This window comes from Barbus barbus (assembly GCF_936440315.1).
Source record: "Barbus barbus genome assembly, chromosome: 41".
NCBI classification, from domain to species: Eukaryota; Metazoa; Chordata; class Actinopteri; order Cypriniformes; family Cyprinidae; genus Barbus; species Barbus barbus.
This window is the reverse complement of record NC_136719.1, coordinates 19,289,866-19,311,228: the sequence shown is the minus strand read 5'-3', so window position 1 is coordinate 19,311,228 and position 21,363 is coordinate 19,289,866. Positions and strand designations below refer to the sequence as shown.

Below are 21,363 nucleotides of genomic sequence, written 5' to 3'. Positions count from 1 at the left end.
ATGTGATGTGACAGAAATGTTCTCATCTTTTACTCTCTTGCTCTCTTTTCAGACTGGTCAGGTGTCGAGCTCAGACTGAACTCGAAGGAAACGGGTCAGATGCTAATTAGCACAGAGGTGAAGTTCTACAACTGCAGCGTGCACCAGCTGTGAGTATACACACATTTCATTTAACTCATTTCCGGAGCTAAGAAAAATTGCATGTGAGAACTCGTTAATTTCTCAATCATTTCCCCATGATTGGTTAAATTGAGCAAAAAAGGCTCAAATGTCCATCTTTACAGGTTTTTCTTTTGAGAAAATACATCAAGAATCTCTCATGTCTCTGAAAAGCTCAGATTTCAGAGCCTTAGAACATTTCTTGTCATTTTATGGCTCTATTTTTATAGCTTTTTTTGATACAGTACCGTTCAAAAGTCTTATGCTTACTACAGTGGCATTTATTTGATCAAAATACAGTAAAACCATGATACTTTTTTTTTCCAGAATCCTTTGATGAATGGAAAGTTTAAAAGAATAGAATAGAAGATCTTTTGTAACACTGTAAATGTATCTTAATGTTATTTTAAATCAATTTAGTGCATCCTGGATTCCATTTTCTTACCCAAACTTTTAAATGGTAGTATAACTCTTTTTTCAATTAAGTGAAAACTTTAGGAATTATAGGAAAAATGTTTGAGGACATTGAGGAGTTGATATTTAAACACAACACTAAATGCAAGTTTGCTAAAACTGTGCTTAAATAGCTATTTGGCTCCTGAGTAACATTATCTAATGGACCGTACAGTCTAACACCAGCAGAAAGGGAATGCTTTTTCAGAGGGGAAGAGCAAGTAGTTTTGAACCAAAATTGTAATTAGGATTAATAAAAAATTTTATTAAACATTTTCAAGATAAACATTTATTTTCTTGGAATAGCATTCACAAGAGAATCTGTGACAAAATGTCATTAGAAAATAAATAGTATCTGGTTGAATTGTTTGACACTGTTGTTTTTGATTGCATAACTGTTGTTTAGCGAATGTTGTTCAGCTTTACGACTCAATCGGAATTCTTTTTCTGATACATCATGAGATATACGATGTGTCATACCATCTACCCAGTGGCGCGTTGCTGTGATATTTGTCCCACATAGACAGCCCTGCTGATATTTCTCTCACTTCCTGTGTCGTAGAGTATCAGCGTTGTGTCACAGCACTGAGCCAGCTCACTCCGCACGCCGTGAATGTTTCAAAAGTGTTATGCAACACGGAAAAACTGTGAATGTTTCGGGCCCACGGGCGTTTGATAATATTCAAAGAGTTTATCAAGGCTGCATCTGGCGCCGCACCAGATTCTCACAGCAAATTTGAACTCTCCAAATCATTTTTTGCAGGACGCCAGTGTCACATCCCTCCCAGGCTGCACTTTTCCGTGACTGGCGAGGGCCTCGTGGCTATAAAAAGCATCCATTATGGCAAATGCCGGCTGATTGCTTGACATTTCTCAAGTGTCGAGGCTATGTCGTCTGAATTGCTGAATCTAAGTGTGCTGTGGGTTTGGTGCTCCGGCTGGAGGCATCACTGTCTGTCACAGTTCAATTCCACTTCATCTGCTGTGATGGCTGATCAGAGAGGAGCGAGTTCGACTGCATCTTGACTCTCCAGGAGGCCCGCTGATAAACAACCGCTTGTGTCTGAACAAGCTTTGAGTCTTTGTTCACGCCGTGCCTCCAAACTCCCCTCGCATGCGTGTTTATGTGTGTTTAGCGTATATTCGTAGCCTCTCATGTGCATTCGTAACAACATCTCATAAGCGTGCCTTCTACGGAGAACAGATGCTGCTCGATGCAGGAGATCACAGAGCCCTCCAGTAGCTGGAAGCTTTCTAAAAGGCTCAGGGAGAGGTAGCTTCCGAGAGCGCTGATTGTTTGGCGCCGAAAGACTCGCCCCCTCCCCGTTCCCGTTGCTTCCTTGCTCTCTCACGGCCGTGTCGCCCGAGCATCTGACAGATCTGGAACTAATCAAACAAACTCTCTGTATCCAATCCCTCTGAATACGCACCCCTCGCGAGTGAAAGACCTTACACCGAGCTCCGTTGGTGCGTTGTGCCAGTGCCACAGGGGATTATTGGTAGTCTGAGGCAGAATGGCCCCTCTTTGTGTGTTCAACCTGGCTCAGTTTTTGGCACGGTTTTCCTCCCACACTCCCTTTCACTTCAAATATTGTAAAATGCTCTAATTTATCTTGAGTTCCCAATATAGTGATTAAGTACATCGTGGTATATTGCGTGATTTATATACAAATCTCGCCCGTCCAATCGGGTTGGTCCATCTGAACCCAGTGGCCCAATGGCAAGCCGGCTCTGATCAATATTTTAGCATAATCCTGCTGCATAAATTAGACATCAAGCAGAAAACACAAACTATTGGTGTATTTGTGCTAAAGTGCTGTAGAGGTTTACATCTCCAAGATTCCTCAATATCAAATATATGACATGTTCCTCTACAAACAGAACAAGGCCTGCTCACTCTGTCATGGCTTTACTTCTGAATTGGAGGGACTGATGTAGGTGGTTTATTGGAACGTGTTGGTATTATGGATTCTGGACGTGCTCTTTCTCGCAAGCTGTGCTCATCTGCATATAAATGATGAATAGAAAGCTTTCCGCTGCAAGCACACTCATGGATACATGCAAACACACATGCTCATAATGTATGGCCATATTCTCTCATGGTTTGCCTGCTGCTTATTGGAATACTGATTATACAGCTAAATACAGATAGCGCACTGGAAGTGGAGCGATACAGGGATCACAACCCCGGTTTATCTCAATTGTGGCCTTAAATGAAACACTTAACCTCATGTTGCTCCCGTGAGATGGTGCTCGCAATTAACGTACCGTGAATTACTGAATAACAGCCAAAAAAGAAAAAACAGCTGTACGTTCAAACACTTGTCTGTATCGGTAAATTAAATAATTGCCCGTTTCCCTTAAATTGACTACTGACGCCTTTACATGAGTTTCAAATACCATGTGATGATCCACGTTTAATTAAACATGAATTTGTTCTAACCCAGTTTAAACAGTCTTGGTTTGAAAAACCATTTCAGATTATTTTATACTGTCTTGGCTTTTTGTTGTTATTCAGATACTGAAATCCAGTACCGCTGCTCCCTATACGCAGAATACGCAGTTTGCGTAGGGCACCAACTCCTGGGGGGGCACCATCCCAGTTGCTCAAAAAAAACACTTTCATTCTATATTAGAATTAAAATGAACATATACATATATATAAATAAAAATCATTAACATATATGTAATTATATTTAAAAAAATGCGTTTTACGGTGAACCCCTATGCAGTGGGCAGTAGGCTAATCACGCGTGACGCAGCATTCCTGCATCCGCGCCCGCATTACATGCAAGTAACTTTAAACCAAACCCTAATTCTAACCCTAACTATATAGTAAGTACATATGTTTGTACATAAGTACATATTTATCAGTACTTAAACTTATAATTACACTTGGACACCTTATTTTTTATTTAACTGTTTTCTGTACCGTTTTGGGCTACAGTTAACACAAGTATATTTATATCATAAAAGGCAAAACTAGTTTCTTTGTTTAGCAGCCCTGGACTTGTACTGCTCTAAATGACTCCCTGCTAAATGTACATTTAACCTATAGACTAGACTTTTCCTTTTAGAAGGACTATAAAACACAATTACTTTTGTTAACTATTATAATACTTGGCATCACAATTATTGCAATTAGAATTAGATAGCCAAGCCCATTCCATATTCACTTAGGCAGTCCACTGTCTCACTCACAGACAATATAGTCCTAATGCAAATCATATGTTGTGTTATGACCATATGTCTTAACAAAATCTGTATGTCTCAGGTCTAAAGTGATAATTGTATGTCTGAGTTCTAACATTTGCTGAGCTGCAGTACATCTGTATGTGGGTTTCAATGGCACAGCGCTATCCAACGGCACATGCAAATTTCCGCAGAACACTTTTAATTTATTCAGCATTAAGCCGCAAAGGTCAAGGACACAGCAGTGCTGGTCTCAAAGGCACATCCTGCTCCCCATTGCTAATCTAAAACCCAGAGCTACGTTTTATGCTGACTACTTTCCCAGTACCCTCAAAAAAGGGCTTTGGATCATAAATCATGGACATCATGAGAGTGGTAATAATACTTTATTCTGTCTCTCTCTCTCTCTCTCTCTCTCTCTCTCTCGCACACTCTTTCCATCTGTTTAGGTGTCTTTCCTGTGTGACCAGTTCCTTCCGCTGCCACTGGTGCAAGTACAGAAACCTCTGCACCCACGACCCCTCCAGCTGCTCTTTCCAGGAGGGACGCGTCAATGCCTCAGAGGTACACACACACAAACACACACTGTGTGTTGAGGTTGGAGTCTCTCAGTGGCAAATCTACTAGATCACAAACCTCTGGGGAAGAGCTTCCAATAATAGCTGCTGAAAAGTGTGTGTGAAGTCAACGGTCGCCTCGCTAGAGCGCGCGTGTGTGTTTGCAGGTGTTCAGCTGATCAATGTGCTACATTACACCCTGTCAGCTGGTAAACACACTTGCTCACCCTCTCACAGCGAGCAATTAGCAGTCGATATCTGGAATATTCTCCCTCACAGCACACACAGACTTCCCACTTATTCACACACAGCCATATGCACAAAATAAACACACACACTTATACTTACACAGGCAAAAACTCCTTACGGTGCACCATCACTCATGGTGTGTGTGTGTGTGTGTGGGTGTGTGTGTATACATGTGCATTTGCATTTTCGTGTGTGCAGGCTTGCATGTGTATAAGTGTATGTTTGTGTGTTTTTAACCTTATACTTTAGGGAGAAAATTGCTGTCCTAGAAGTTAGCTAAATATAACAAAAGGTTATGTGGATTAGGAATGGTTATGTTATCTTAATAAATAAAATAATGTCATATTAATAAATAAAATAATGTTATATATTTATTTGTTTATTTTTCATTTTAACTTTAAAATTAATAAAAAATGTAATATATAATTAAAACTAAACAAAACATTTTTTAAATTCATTTTAATTAAAAAATATTTTCATTAAATTTAAGTATATATAAATGAAACAATGTGTTTGTGTTTGTTGCACAAATTAATATTCTTTTAAGTGAAAGAAGCAACATTTTTAATTAATGTTGCCTTCGTAATTTATTTCTATAGTGTGTGTGTGCGCTGTGTGTGTGTGTGTGTGTGTGTGTGTGTGTCTAAGTGTGTTATTAGAGAGACACTAGGGATAGCTCTCACAGGCTGACCTACTAGCGTACAGGGACGGACTGGGAGTAAAAAATGGCCCTGGATTTTCTCCCAAATAGGCCCACCACAACTACAGTACAAACAGTCGCTATATCTCACAATATTGCAGCAATCCTGTCGCATTTATGGCAAATAACATCACAAAACCCATGGTGACCCTGCTGACAAAAACAACAGAAACCATCACAGAAATTCTAATGATTTCCACTACAAATACCATTACAAACTATCAACTTTTAACCATTAAAATAATTAAATAATTGTTTCCTGTAATGTGTTTTGGGACATATTACAGTAGGATTTAGTGTTTTTTTTTTTGTTTGTTTTTTTAAACAACCAATTACCAGTAGAGACCAACAGGCACCATTACAGTTTCCATTAAAACCAATACAATTCTCATTATAAATCAGTAAAACCATTACAAATTATGTGCTGTTTTTTTTTTCATATTATATATTTATTGTATGACCTAAAATACCTGAAAACTACATAAAAAGAGCAGAACGCAAAATGTATAATATGACAATGATAAACATAAACCTAGAATCTAGAAACCTGAAACAACAGAATTCTTCAATTTGAGTGTATGTCTCTTTGTGTGTGATGTTAATCAAACTAATCACCTTATAGGTGACTTCATTGCTATTTATGCTACTTATTGCAAATATTGGCAATTATCTGCACCTCTGTATTGCAGTACATTATAAAACAGTATGCAATAATAACTTATTGAGTGAGTGTAAATTTTAATTTTAATTCAAATTATTAAATGAATGCCACCTTATTGGGACAATAAAGCCCTCCCTACACCTACCCGATACTTTATTTTCAACTTTTTGATTATTTCCTTCATTAAAAAATAAATGCTTTTTTGATGTGATTTGAAATTTGAAAAGGGAGAAAAAAAAGTTTGCCAAAAGCTAGATTCGAACCCTGGTCGATCGTGTCAAAAGGAGAATGACACACGCTTTACCATCTGTGCCACTGAAGCTGATGAACCATCCTTTGTAATGTTGACTAGCCCAATCATACGTTGGTGGGCGGAGTTAGTGTAAATAGACACTCTGCGTTACTTAATCTGACACTTTTTCTTTGATGATGAACCAGCCAGGCCGACGGCCGCTGGATGAACGGCCATTCTGGACTTCTCCAGAACATCCAGATGGCCAGTCCACCCCTGCTAGCGTATATCATCTCCCTATAAGTGTGAGCATAGGGAGCATGTGTAAAGCTGAAGTGTGTGCATTTCTTTGTGCGCTGTATGTTTCTATAAGGCTCTATCAATTTAGCTTTCATGTTCTCTACTGAGTGCACTCATGTGGTTTAGGATTTTATGTGTTTGCATTTGTTTGTCTTGACTACCTGTTCACCTCTTACTCCTTTCACTCCTTTAGGACTGTCCTCAACTGGTCCGCTCTGAGGAGATCCTGATCCCGGCAGGGGAGGTGAAGCCCATCACACTGAAAGCCCGGAACCTTCCACAACCTCAGTCGGGTCAGCGCGGCTATGAGTGTGTGTTACACATACAAGGAGTCAGTCACAGAGTCACGGCACTCAGATTCAACAGCTCCAGTGTGCAGTGCCAGAACAGCTCGGTATGTGTTTGGGTTTGCATGGTAAAGGTCATAATGAAAGTTATTTCTCTTAGACATCAATACGATTTTATTGAAAACAAACTGAGACTTATCCTAAAGTCTTCTGCTTTTCTCTCATGAGAAAGAGTCCAGAGTTTCATAAGAGATCTCAACAGTGTCTCAAACTGTGCTCAGATTTGCTAGGATACAGCATCTAGTGAATAATCGAAAGTTCAAGATCTCTGTATTACCTTTAATCATTTCTCATAAAATTCTTCCAAGACCAAATTATCTGAGCTATACTTACCAGATTGGTTTTGTAGCTCCATGCTGTAAGAAAAAATCCTGTATTTCAGAAGAGATCTCAAGTCTCAAATTGAGCACATATTTGCCAAGATAATAATCATCGGATTCTTTCTAAACCTGAACGATCTGAGCTACACTATTTACATTATTTTAAAACACTATATTCTTACTGTACATCAGCAGTTGCCTTATTTGGTTCTCCTGAGGAAACACAAAAATGATACTTACAGTGCATTAAATGTATCTACGATAATCTAAGCTGTGAAAGAGAGCAATTAATGCCTCAATTTGATCTTAATCTAGTACCAGAAAAGCACAGTTTTTAGCTAATGAAGCACTGGTTACCTGTGTGTGATGTTATATTGAACAGAATCCTGATATTAACACAGCCAAGGTATATTTTACCTTTCTGCCTCCATCTTTCACTCTCTTTCAGTCATTATCTTTCAACTGAACACACACACAATGTAAGTAGAGATGAAGGCGATTAGAGCTCCGTGTCCAAGCTGTAGAAAATAGGAGTGTTGAAAGTCTTCCTTATTCCTCAGACCGATGATGCAAGTCTGGAGTAACTCAATAAGAGCACTAATACAGTCAAACCGCCTCTCTTTCGCTCTCTTTTTCTCTCTCATGTTATTTTCTTGTGTACTTTGCCGTTTATTCGTTCACTTTTTGGCTGCATGTTGTAATCAATAATTGACACAGGCAAAGACTAAATCCAATAAAAATCTTAATAAACTTTATATTATCTCAGCGTTTGCGCTGTCAGGAAAATGTTGTAAGCTCTTTCGATCTCTCCGTGTCTCTGCAGTATCTATATGAAGGGATGAGAATCAGTGAGCTGCCAGTGGATTTCTCAGTGGTGTGGAATGGAAACTTCATCATTGACAATCCTGAGAACATCAAAGGTAATAATGTTTTTTAACCAAAATAATGTGTTTTTAAACCAAAACTCTATAACATATCCTCACAGAATCCTAGGTGATTGATTGGACTGATTATTATTCATTCCATGTTTTTATATAAAAAAATATGAAAGTCTGAAGCTACTTTTCTCATGCTCAGCAAAACCTCTTAAGCATCACGGTTGTGCTGAGCTTCATGATTTCATCAGCCTTGATACGTTTATATCAATAAATATAATAGCTCTACTAAACTGTCAGATAGGTCAACCGAAGTCAGAAAACTTTTTAAAAACTTTTACACCAAATAGCATTCATTTAAAAACACTTCAGTAATTTCTACATGTATCCCACAGTGCACCTGTATAAGTGTGGCGCTCAGAGGGACAGCTGTGGCGTGTGTTTGAAAGCCGAGAGGAAGTTTCAGTGTGGTTGGTGCGGAATGGAGGGCCGCTGTACCCTACGCCAGCACTGTCCAATGTCCAACCCCTACACCAGCCGCTGGCTTCACCTCGCCAGCACAAACGTCAAGTGCACCAACCCTCGAATCACTGAGGTGGGCCACGTACTATACAGGACTCATTCTGTTTTTCTGCGATACTTGATTTCATTTAGGGCACATATGGCAGAAATATATCTAAGAGATCATGTACAGTCAGCTGGCCATTTTCCAACTGACCAATCAGAGTAAAGTGTTCCAGGGATCTGTAAAATTATGTGTGTGTGTGTGTGTGTGTGTGTGTGTGTGTCTATATATATATATATATATATATATATATATATATATATATATATATATATAAGTATAAGTATATATAAGTATTTTTTTATTTATATAAAAATTCTGTTTCTTTTACATTGCATACATTTTTCTTAACAAAAATGATTTTTTTTTTTATACACTGAAATCAGACATTTACTGTATATATCATCTATATATATACTACAGTTGAAAAGCTTGGGCTCAGCAAGAAATTAATACTTTAATCAACAAATTAATCAAAAGTGGAAGTCAAGACATTTATTATGTTATACAATGTTTCTATACCAATAAATGCTGTTCTTTTGAAATTTCTATTCATCAAAAATCCTGAAAAAATTAAAAACTATTTCCTCTAAAATATTTAGCCGCTGTTTTCAACATTGATAATAATAAAACATGTTTCTTGAGCACAAATCAGTATAGTAGAATGATTTCTGAAGGATCATGTGACACAAAAGACCGAGTAATGATTGCTGAAAATTCAGCTTTGTTGTCATCGGAATAAATTACACATTTAAATGTATTAAAATAGAAACAGGTATTTTAAATGGTAAAAATATTAAAATTTTTACTGTATTTTTTATTAAATAAATGCAGCCTTGATGAGCATTTTGACCCCAAACATTTTTAATGTATAAACCTATAACATAAACCTTTTATATATATACATTTTATTTACTTTTCTGATGAAAGTATACAAAACAAATTTGTATTTAACATCATTCATACCTCAGGCAAATGAACACACATACACACAAGAGTTGTGTGGAAGAGTTTGTATCAGCTCATATTTCTACTCTGTAATCTCACTGAGCTCTTTATTGATGCTGCTATTCATAGACTCTCAGAGAAAGGTGAGCTATGTGTATCGTGAGTAATATCTCTCTTTCTCTCGGCTTCTCTGCCACTCTCATCGTCAGTCATACTGCCAATGCAGCCAATATCTCACGTTTTTTGTAATTAACCCAATGTTGGAACGTTGATGGCATACTGTGAGGTGTGTGTGTGTGTGCGTGTGTGTGTGTGTGTGTGTGTGTGTGTGTGTGTGTGTGTCTGCTGGGAGACTGAGGGAAGACATGGTGTTTAATTAGTTTAGGTAACGCACCAGTGCTCTGTGTTTAAACTACCTGATTCATGGAATTCATTGATTCATGTGGCTGTTTGCAGTCTGCATATCACAAGCTGTTGCCCCATGTGCACACCAACCAATTAAAAAGTAAAGGTTATGACTTCCTGTTGTATGTTTTCATTTAGGATGAATGGGCGAATTAAGGTTATGAACAGCTTAAAGTGTTAAAAATATCATTATTGGTGTATTGAAACATACACATCCTGTTCTTATACCTGTTCTTATAAAGGAACTTATACCTTTAACTCAAAGTAATTTAAGTAATTTATTTATTTTGTAAAATATCATTGTTTTGTATTTTATTTTATTCTATTTTTTAAGTTTATTTTTTTATTTTAAATACTTGTTTATTTGGCTCTGCCATTTTTTGTGAAAATGTTCAAAATATGTCTTTATATGTCTAAAAATACTAGATTTTGTTGACTAAAGCTGAAGTTAAGGAATTAACTTCTTGTAAATGCTAAATGTTTAATCATCCCTCTGTCATAAAAATGTTAAATTAAAATATACTAGTACTACACTTACAGTATATGACTCTCTACATCATCAATATTGATTATTTTAATGGCTTTGCAATGCTAGTATCATAACAAAGTATGTGAAGACATTAATATGCTACTTCTGTATGTGCATGCTCTCATAAGCCAGTCTTAAAACACAGCACTCAATTTTATGAAATATGTAGTATTTATATAATATATAGTGACCCTGATAAACAGTTGAAAACCCAAAACATTTTTACACCCACCAATGAAAAACGAGCCCTGCGTTTTATGTTTCAGACACATGCAATTGCCAAGACCACATTACAAAGCAGTAGAGCAGTTCCTTCAAAGCAAATTAGTATGAATATGTTTAATTCATCCATTTTTAATCTGTTCTTTCCAAGTTGTTAATTTCCATTTTTTCTTCTCTCAGTCTCGCTAACGAGCAGTCGTTTCCACGATTATCTTTTGTTCTTAATTTAGTTATGTTATTTTCTGTGTTTTTGTCTGAATATAGACATTCGTAAGCTGATTTGTGCAAATACATAGACATTAGCAAGATCTGCCTACAAGAAAATGACAGTCATGAATGATTAACACTTCTATTAAGCAGCACTCTATCCCTCCTCTAAAGACTTATTAATATTAATGAGGCTTAAGTCCTCAGTGAAAGCAGAGGGTTCGGCATCAAATGAATGTGGAGGAAAGTCAGGCACTTGAAGCTGGTCTTGACATGGCTCTTTGCTTCAGATGGTCTCTGAGCCTCTCCTTAGTAGCTCAGTCACGGAAAAGGATGGTGTCAGTTCGTGCTTCACAGAACTGATCTTGGATCAGCCATGAAGAACTTTTTGAACTTTCAGATCAGTATTGATGTTTTGGTTTTGAGTTGTTTTTGAGTAATTGACTATCACTGATTATTTATTTTTATAAATACATGTCAAATTTAAATACACACAATATTGCATAATATGCAGACTAGACTATATTAAAAATATTTGTACTATTTTTCATTAATTTGGAATTTAAATAGTTTTTTTTTGTTTTGTTTTGTTTTTTTGGTGAGGTTGGGGTGAGCGAATGTCACTGGCCACTTAGAAATGCAGTTGCAACCAGCCATGAGTTTGTTTCAAAACATGGGCCAAAGCCTCAGGAAATATGGCCTAAATACAAACACACACAGGTACACACACACTGTCAAGGAGAGAGACCGTCCACGATGAAAACCATAATGAATAAATTATATTTAGCCTCATAGAACCTTCTCTCCCATCAGAGCTACAACGCTTGTGTAGTACGACACAGCCTTTCCACAAAGTCACATGTCTATTCACAGAAGAGCATTCAGCTCGACTCACTCAACCACAAACTCCAATTTAAAACCGGATGCACCACTTTCAAGTCTTTCCTTGCTTAAACACTCGCTTGCTTGGCCGAAAATCAAAACGAAGGCCCTCTTTTCTTTTTTTCCCCTCTTTTCAGGCTTTATCGCAGCCAACCACGGGGACATTTAAGAGCAAATAAAGTGTTTAGTGTGCAGTTTATGCAGCAAGAAACAACTCATAAGCTGAGTTTTATCAAGCCCATAAATCGCATCTCGGTGTGAATTTGGGACGTGCTTGAATCAGCTGAAAAGACTCCAATCCTGGTAACAAATCACAGCTTTCGTCCTCCTGCTGCACACTTTCATTACAGCTTCCTAATTATACGCAGCAATTGAGTGTGTGTAAACCCTCCGAGGACAGGAAATACATCTCCGTTTAGACCTGAACATGCTGGTGTTAAGCATTAGCTTTTCTGCATTACTTAACGAAAGAAGAACACAATAACAGTTTTTACCTGCAAGAGGACACGATGCCCAGGTGCAATTTGGGTAAGGAGCATCCAGGCAGCAGGGCTACAGCTTTAAAAAAGCATGCATTAAGAATGAAGAGACTTCCTGTTTGTTCCTGAGCCACTCTTAAGACATGACACTGGCCCGTGGCTGGAAGTGTGTCTGTGTGCATGTGTCCGTATCACTCAAAGCCAAACAACCCGTGAGAACTCTGAAGATCTTCTCAAGAAGTTCTCATTCCGAGGCCGGAATCCAGTCAGTCACTTTTGTAATGATGGTGAAATTGCAGTCGAGCACAAATTGTAGCTCTGGAACCAGTAGCTGTGTGGCGGAGGAGGCTGTCTGCTGGGTCAAACAAGGCAGCGCTTTCACCTCCGAGTGGGCGGACGAGACTTTGAAGTATTGAGTCAGTGTGAGAGATATTTATGCTCTATGAATAAAGCCCATTTGATGTCTGTAATGGCTAGACAGAACAGCACCACGCTCGGGGTGAAGCTGGAATCTGACGCCTGGACTATTATCACATGAGTTGATGAGATTTAATCTACAGATGAAAGCAATGCCGCCTGTGTATATACCACCATGCTTTCATTTATTTACCTGATTTTTTTATTATTTAGAGGCATAAATAATAAGGATACATCTGTACGGATATATCTATGTAATCTGTAAAGAAGATGTGAATCTGTTTGGAGTTGAATAGTGGTACTGCTTTCTACGGTGTACAGTATATAATGCATATTAGTTTTAAATATTAATACTATGCAGTATGCATAAATGTTTCAAATACATCACCTCACAATGTTTTATGTAGATGATGCCCTAGTTGTATATTTTTTTCCTAATTATACATTTTTTATATTATATTATTTATAATATAAAATAAAAAAAATTATATAATTATTTTTTCTTTTGTTATATTTTATTTAAAAATATTATAAACAAAGATGTGCTTTATTTTATTTTATTTTTACATTTCAAGAAGAAACACAAGCCAAATATGCAGTATACAACAGAAGTAATATACAAAACTTGAATTTAATTTTTTCGTGTATACTTATTTGATCAGACTGCTGAAATCTTTTACATAACAGTATATTAAAAATACTGTGTAAATAATTTGACTATTATGAAGTTAAGTATTTGTAACAGTATGCAGTATGCATAAAGAAAACTGGTTTACTATACATTGCATACATATATATGTGACCCTGGACCACAATACCAGTCATAAGGGTCAGTTTTGTGACATTGAGATTTATACATCTAAAATCTGTATAAATAATCTTTCCATTGGTGTATGGTTTGTTAGGATAGGATAATATTTGGCCGAGATACAGCTATTTTAAAATCTGGAATCTGACGGTGCAAAAAAAAATATATAAATATTGAGAAAATCACCTTTAAATTTGTCCAAATTAAGTTCTTAGCAATGCATATTACTAATCAAAAATTAAGTTTTGATATATTTACAGTAGGAAATTTACAAAATATCTTCATGGAACATGATCTTAACTTAATATTCAAATTATTTTTGGCATAAAAAAAACCGATACTTTTGACGCATACAATGTATTGTTGGCTATTGCTACAAAATAAACCTGTGCTATTTATGACTGGTTTTGTGGTCCAGGGTCACACATGACTTTTATTTTTATTTGCCATTCTGATCATACGCACAATGTGTTCTGGTAGCAGGTCTGTATTATTTCAACAGTTTATTCAGTTTTCTGTAGTTAGTTTGTCTTAGATATAGTCAGTCTGATGCTGACTCGTACCGATATGGATATATTTAGCATTCCATTCTTCCTCTTAATGTCCCAGTCCTGTGTTGCCAAGAAGCAATAAAAGATTCATATACTTCCACCCTACGGTTCATTAGTGAAACACTTACTTTACATCCTAACCGATTAATGTCCACTAAACTCTCACCGATACGCTGCTCCCGTTGAGTGACTGCACTTCCCGCAGCACACTGCTCTCAGATCACTTAGAAGATGCTCTTACTTTGATCATGTTGGTTGATCATGTTGGTTGACCCCTTGTATGTAGTGGCTGTACTGTGCATGTGGCCTTCTGTCCGTCGCCCCGTCTCTCTCTCTATCTGCCTCTCTCTCAGTGATATTTGGGTCTGGAGAAGGTCCAGGGCTAAGCTTCTCTTGGGTTTTAACAGCACAGAAGGCTTTTTGGCACCCAGAGCCAAGGTCACGCTGAGTGGCCATATTGTATTTTATGAGAGGGTGGGCTGCTCCGAGGGCTAAAATGGCCTCGTGTTAGATTTATTGCCTGTGGCAACAGCATGCAGATCTGCTGCAGTCTTGACTGGAGAATTTTAATGTACTATGCAACTTTAATAGGATAGGAAGTTGCCACAATGAGTTTTACTGATATCTAATTTGGAGCTATTAAAGTGAAACACAATGCAAGGAACAATTATCTTTAAAAGGCTTCCTTTTAAAAGGTCCATTTGGAGACCTTTAGCTAGTTAAGGCTTATGCGTGTTAAATTTCTTAATTATGTCTCTGTGTTATGCAGATATATATTTGTGTCTTTCCTGATGTTTTTGTATTAAAACATTGCAATTTTTAAAGGGATAGTTCATACAAAAATGAAACTTCTGCCATCATTTACTCACCCACATGTCATTCCAAACTTAGTTATATTTACACTAGCATTCAAAAAAGTATGAAAATTAATACTTTTGTTTAGCACAGTTTAGCATCATTGTGGCAGTCAGCAGCAGCCGTTGGATGAGAGGAAATTACGTCATCACCACGCTCGCAAATTCAAAATCCTCCTTTCTGTAATGAGCTTTTTTATTTTATTTATTGATTTATTTATTTGCATTTTATTTATTTTTTTTATTTTTTGGGGGGGGGGGGGGGGGGGGGGGGGTTAGTAAATAGTAAGTACATGTAAGATGTGTAAGAAGGACACCTTAAAATAAAGTGTTACCGTTATTTAGAATTAGAATAATATTTCACAGTATTACTGTTTTGCTGTATTTTCCTATCAAATAAATGCAGCCTTGGTGGGCATAAGAAACAAATTTGCAAATTTGAAAAAAAATGATCAACCCCAAACTTGCGAATGGTGGTGTGTATCTTTACTTTATTGTAAAATATTACGTTTTTCCAAAACAATGACTGATTGAATGATTCACTAAATGAATGAATTACTGAATGACTCTTCCTCTCTTGTTTCAGGTGACCCCAGTGGCCGGACCACCCGAAGGGGGCACCAGAGTGACCATCCGTGGTGTGAACCTGGGCCTGTCCTTCTCAGACATGGTCAGCAATGTTCAAGTAGCAGGAGTCCAGTGCACCCCACAGGAGAACGGCTACATCATCGCTGAACAGTGAGTGACTGTAGAGCTGTAAAACTCAGATGAATTCATGCTGTGCAATGGAAAAAAATGGTTTAGTTTATCTTTAATCTTTGTCAAAATAGCAAAAGCTAAGAACAGATAATGTCCTACATTACACATACTGAGAAGCTGTTTCATGGGGAAAAAAAAACACCTCGGGTTTTCATCCGGTTCACTTTAAAGCACAGCAGGATTGAGTCCATTAAACACGCACAGGATCCAATGAACACGGCTTTGATGTCACAAGCGTAAAGCGACCAATCAGGGCTAAGTATGAAAGGCAGGGTTGGTCATGGCCTTCTCCTTAATGCTCTATTGGGTCTGTCTTATCTGACAGAAACATCTTAACAATGGCGGGGAAACATTTCTATCTGAAGGGCTGGTTGTCAGCAGTGACCAGGGCTCTTGTGAAGCCGAAACAAGTCCTAATTAGAGTCCAGACAGACCTGGGTTGGTCTGTGTCTGCAGTAGGTCCCATTTTTCAGCATATGTTTGTGTTTATCCCTGCAATTGTGTTATTAACCCTGTCTGGAAATATCCTTAAGCCCGGATTTCATCATTAATATTAAACCTCCTGGGGGAAAAATTCAGCTGGAGGAGCTAAAACGTGATGTTCCCTATCGATACTCCACTCGTACTGCGTCTTGCTAAAGACGCTATGGGAAAAAGCCTTTTTTCTCCTTTACTGAAGCCTTATTCAATCACGCAGTGAAACTGCACGATCATTGGTTTGTGCAGTGTGATAAAACGAACCAATGTGTCGGCAGCGGAGCTGCACGAGCCTATGGCGACGGAGCCCGCCAGATCCCGCCAGAATGGGCGGGGTTATCTGGCTATATAATCAGCCGTCTCGCCATAGGATCCTCAGATTTCTTCTCCTTCAGCGACGACATCTCGCCTTCGCTGATCCCAAGAAGCCGCCTCGCCGTTGACACGCCTCGCAGCTGAGCCAGAGACCTCCTGCCAGCTGAGACGCCGCTTTCACCGCGCTCCAGCCCCGCAGAAGCCCCGGTCTGTTCGCTGCCGCCATCCGGTGAGTGCTATAAAAATGCATATTTATCGGCGTTGTTGCAAATGCCGCAACAGCGAGTGTGGCTCGTGCAGGGGATCCTGCACGATGCAAAAGAGCAGTGAGCGCGTGCCGCCTGTCTGGGTCTCGCCCACGCACTGACTGCGCGCTTACTGAGACAGCTCGTTCGAGTATGAGTCTCGCTCTTCCCGCTCGCTGTCCGTCTCTGTGGAGGCAGCTCCGCTCTCCCGTTTCCCCTCTCTCAGCAAAGCTCGGAGAATGAAACATCAGAGCCACGGAGCTTCCTGCAGCGCTCGGATCCGCCGGTGTTCACACGTGAGAATCAGAGCTCCTCCTTCATTGGGCGGCTCTATTCTCTTTGGCGGACCGGAGTGGAAAGTTATGTGTGTGCGTCACTGAGACTGCGCTCACACAGGCAGCCTGCTTTCACCGAAAGCCGGGCTTTACTCTGATTTGCTCGCGGTCCTCTATGTAGCAGGCCCCGCCTCCCCCCTTCTCTTCTCCCAGTCACCTCGGAGACAGGAACAGCGAGTGAGGCTGAGCAATCAGGTTGAGTGATTTTTCGCGCCGGCTTAGCCCTGTGTGTTTCACTCTGCATACAGCGCTTTGATCTGCCAGCGCGTGTGGATTAGCGCGCCTCATTACATTGAGTGGCTCAATCCTTCTGCGCGCATTGTAAAATGCTGCGCTGGGCGGCCACCCACTCACGTTTATTTTCTCCCAGTCACCTCGGAGAAAAAGACGGTAAAATCGCATGGCTGGGCGTTCAGGCTTGAGTGATTTTTCGCGCCGGCATAGCCCCGTGTGTTTCACTCTGCATACAGCGCTTTGATCTGCCAGCGCGTGTGGATTAGCGCGCCTCATTACATTGAGTGGCTCAATCCTTCTGTGCACATTGTAACATGCTGCACTGGGCGGCCCCGACTCTCGCGTTTCTCTTCTCCCAGTCACCTCGGAGAAGGAGACGGATAAAAAAAAAAAAAAAAAGGCTTGAGTGATTTTTCGCGCCGGCATAGCCCCGCGTTTTTCACTCTGCATACAGTCTTTGATCTGCCAGTGTGTTTACACTAAGTATTAGCGCCTCTTGCAGCTCTTTGATCTGCCAGCGCTACTTTCATTATGAAAGCTTCAGTCTGTCCCTGCCGCGCTCACGGTCCCTTTCTTCAATGAAGGTGGCCACGCCTCCCCTGCTCTAGTGTTTCTACTCTCCCAGTTATCTCGGGGAAGAAACTGCAAGCTCCAGGGTTCGCGCGATCAAGCTTGAGTGAATTTACGCCAGGGCAGCCCCGCGTTTCACTCTTTGATCTCGGCTCGCCTTCTTCAGTGAAGATGGCCCCTCCCCTCGTCCGCTACGAGCGGATCTGAGAGGATGCGCGCGGCACTTTTGATCTGCTGGTGTGTTTACACAATGGTAATTAATACCCCTCTTCTAAGAGTGGTTGATCCTTTTAGGCAGATCGAAAGCAAGTTGTCACTATGATTATAACTGACAGCTTCAGACTCCTGACGCTTCTGGGCTGTGCCCACGGCCCAAATGGCCTCTGTCATGCCTCCAAACACCCCGTTTAGCTCCGGGTGCCGATGGCAATGAGTTTGTGGTAAATACTGTTGTGAACACTGGGCCCTTTCAAAAAGCGCCCACACAACTGATCGCTGTTATAGCAAGGAAATAAGACACAAACATTTTCAAAAGGGAGCACATTCCTCTCCCTCTTATCACGAGCTTCAGGTCCCCGCTTGGCGGCCTGCCACTCGAGTTTATCCAGCCCCTTGCCACGCGGGCCAAGGCCTGGAGGGCCATCCCCGGAGTGTCAGAATGGGTTATACGGATAATAGAACGAGGTTACTCACTCCAATTCGCTCGCAGACCCCCGCGCTTCAGCGGCGTGGTCTCCTCTTCTGTAGACGGCTAGAACGCTCACGTTCTACGTTCAGAAATGATGATGCTGTTGAAAAAAGGAGCCATAGAAATGGTTCCTCCAGCTCAGAGCGAATCAGGCTTTTACAGCCATTACTTCCTCGTTCCCAAGAAGGATGGCGGCCTCCGGCCCATCCTCGATCTCAGACGCCTGAATCGCGCCCTCGTGAGGAGGTCGTTCAGGATGATCACACTGAAGCAGATCCTCTCGCAAATTCGCTCAGAGGACTGGTTCTGTTCCCTGGACCTGAAAGACGCATACTTTCACGTCCAGATAGCCCCCCCATCACAGACGATTCTTGAGATTCGCCTTTGAGGGAGTGGCTTATCAGTACACGGTCCTTTCCTTTGGACTGTCCCTGGCCCCACGCACTTTTACGAAGTGCATGGACGCGGCTCTTTCCCCTCTCAGGCAGATGGGAATCCGCATTCTCAATTACCTCGACGACTGGCTCATTCTGGCCCAGTCAGAGGTACAACTACTCTCACACAGAGCCCTCCTCCTCAGCCACCTAGAATGCCTGGGGCTCAGGGTCAATTTTGCCAAGAGCGCGCTGTTTCCCAGCCGACGGGTGTCGTTTCTGGGAACAGTTTTGGACTCAGCTCAGATGAGAGCTGTGCTAGCGCCGGAACGCGCTCTGGCCATTTAAAAGCTCGCAGCCTCCTTCCAGAGCGGCACCGCTCGCCCCGTCAAAGCGTTTCAGAGGATGCTGGGCCTCATGGCCACAGCATCGCCGGTGCTACAGTTGGGCCTGCTTCGCATGCGGCCCCTTCAGCGCTGGTTGAAACCACGGGTTCCACCCCACGCATGGCGACATGATCGCCTACATATCAGGGTGAGCCAGGCCTGTGTAACAGCCCTGGTCCCCTGGAAGAACCCACGATGGTTCAGAAAGGGTGTGGCCATAGGGATGGTCTGCAGCAGGAAAGTTGTCACAACAGACGCCTCCAACATGGGTTGGGGGCGCTGTGCGAAGGCAAACCGACCTTTGGTCGAAGGCGGAGCAGAACCTCCACATCAACTGCTTAGAAATGCTAGCAGTGTGTCGAGCCTGCCAGTTTTTCCTGCCAGAGCTAAGGGGACGACATGTGCTGATCCGCTCAGACAACATGTCAGTGGTGTCCTACGTAAATCACCAGGGAGGTCTCTCCTCGAAGCGCCTCTTCCTTATGGTAGAGCGACTTCTGGAGTGGGCTCAGCTCAACTTGCGCTCGCTGAGAGCAGCACATTTGCCGGGCAGATTGAACCAAGGAGCGGATATGTTATCACGGAGCAACGTCCCCTCAGAAGAGTGGATGCTCCACCCGCAGACGGTTCGAATGATCTGGAGAATCTTTGGCAAGGCCGAGGTAGACCTTTTCGCCTCCAAAGACAACTCTCACTGCCCAGCCTATTATTCGAAGGTCAAGGACGCGTTGGCCCACGACTGGCCCAACCTCCTCCTCTATGCATTCCCTCCGATCGCTCTGATTCCTCAGGTCATCAGGCGAATCAGGGAACAACGACACAAGGTCTTGTTGGTGGCCCCCCTGTGGGAGAACCAGCCTTGGATGTCAGAGCTGACCCAGCTGCTAACCGCAGCCCCCTGGCCCGTGCCCCTGAGACGAGACCTCCTCTCTCAGGCGAACGGTTTATTGTGGCACCCTCGTCCCGAACTGTGGGCGCTTCACCTCTGGCCGCTCAACGGGAGCCTACCAGCCTCCCAGAGCGAGTGCTAAATACCATTTCTGAGGCTAGAGCCCCGTCTACGAGACGCCTCTATGCCCTTAAATGGGCGGTTTTCTCCGAATGGTGTCTAAACCGCGGTGAGGACCCCCCTACATCTGAGTTGGCGGTGATTCTGTCCTTCCTGCAGGAACTGCTGGATAAAGGACGCTCTCCCTCCACACTCAGGGTGTTCGTATCGGCTATAGCGGCCTTCCACGCCCCTATCGCGGGCCAATCAGTGGGCAGGGACAATGTTATCGTCCACTTTCTAAGGGGTGCCAAGAGGCTGAATCCGCCTCGGCCCCTTACTGTCCCTACGTGGGACTTACCCACTGTGCTGAGGGCCCTGAGGGGCCCTCCTTTTGAGCCGCTCCAGTCTACGAACCTTCGGTCGCTGTCGCTGAAGACTGCTTTGCTACTAGCACTAGCGTCAGTCAAGCGAGTAGGAGACCTGCAGGCGCTCTCTGTGAGCCCTGCCTGCCTGGAATTTGGGCCAAACGACTCCAAGGTCGTCCTAAAACCAAGGCATGGATACGTACCTAAGGTACTTTCCACTCCGTTCAGAGCTCAGGTCATCACACTCTCCGCGCTTCCTCCCTCTGAGGAGGACCGGGAGTTCATTCTGTTATGCCCTGTTAGAGCCCTACGGATCTACTTTGAGCGTTCCGCCTCCTTCAGGCGCACGGAACAGCTCTTTGTTAGCTTCGGTAACCGCGCCAAGGGGCTTCCGGTCACGAAGCAGAGACTCTCTAAGTGGATAGTGGATGCCGTTACGCTGGCTTACTCTTCCTTGGGCCTTCAATGCCCCATTGGAGTACGAGCCCATTCGACTAGAGGCATTGCCTCGTCGTGGGCCTGGTCTAGCGGTGTGTCCATTACAGACATTTGTGTGGCGGCCGGCTGGGCCTCGCCGTCCACATTTGCAAAGTTTTATAAGTTGGATGTACCGACCTTACAGGCCAAGGTCCTATCTGCTTAGATGAGTATGACTTATGTTGTGGGAACATCCCTAACGGAGATCTCTTGACTGCATGGGCACTCAAGCTCT

At 41.8% G+C, this 21,363-nt stretch overlaps 1 protein-coding gene across 1 annotated transcript in view; it reads left to right on the top strand.

Moving 5' to 3' along the window:
- Positions 1 to 21,363, top strand: part of LOC306860340 (plexin-A2-like) — a gene marked incomplete at both ends in the record, with an annotated part of 174,331 nt that overhangs the window by 100,217 nt on the left and 52,751 nt on the right. The window contains 6 exons of the mRNA XM_079401989.1: positions 53 to 149; positions 4,254 to 4,368; positions 6,697 to 6,897; positions 7,994 to 8,090; positions 8,441 to 8,640; positions 15,499 to 15,650. Of these exons, the coding sequence (XP_079258115.1) occupies positions 53 to 149; positions 4,254 to 4,368; positions 6,697 to 6,897; positions 7,994 to 8,090; positions 8,441 to 8,640; positions 15,499 to 15,650 (862 nt within the window). The remainder of the gene's footprint in view (positions 1 to 52; positions 150 to 4,253; positions 4,369 to 6,696; positions 6,898 to 7,993; positions 8,091 to 8,440; positions 8,641 to 15,498; positions 15,651 to 21,363) is intronic.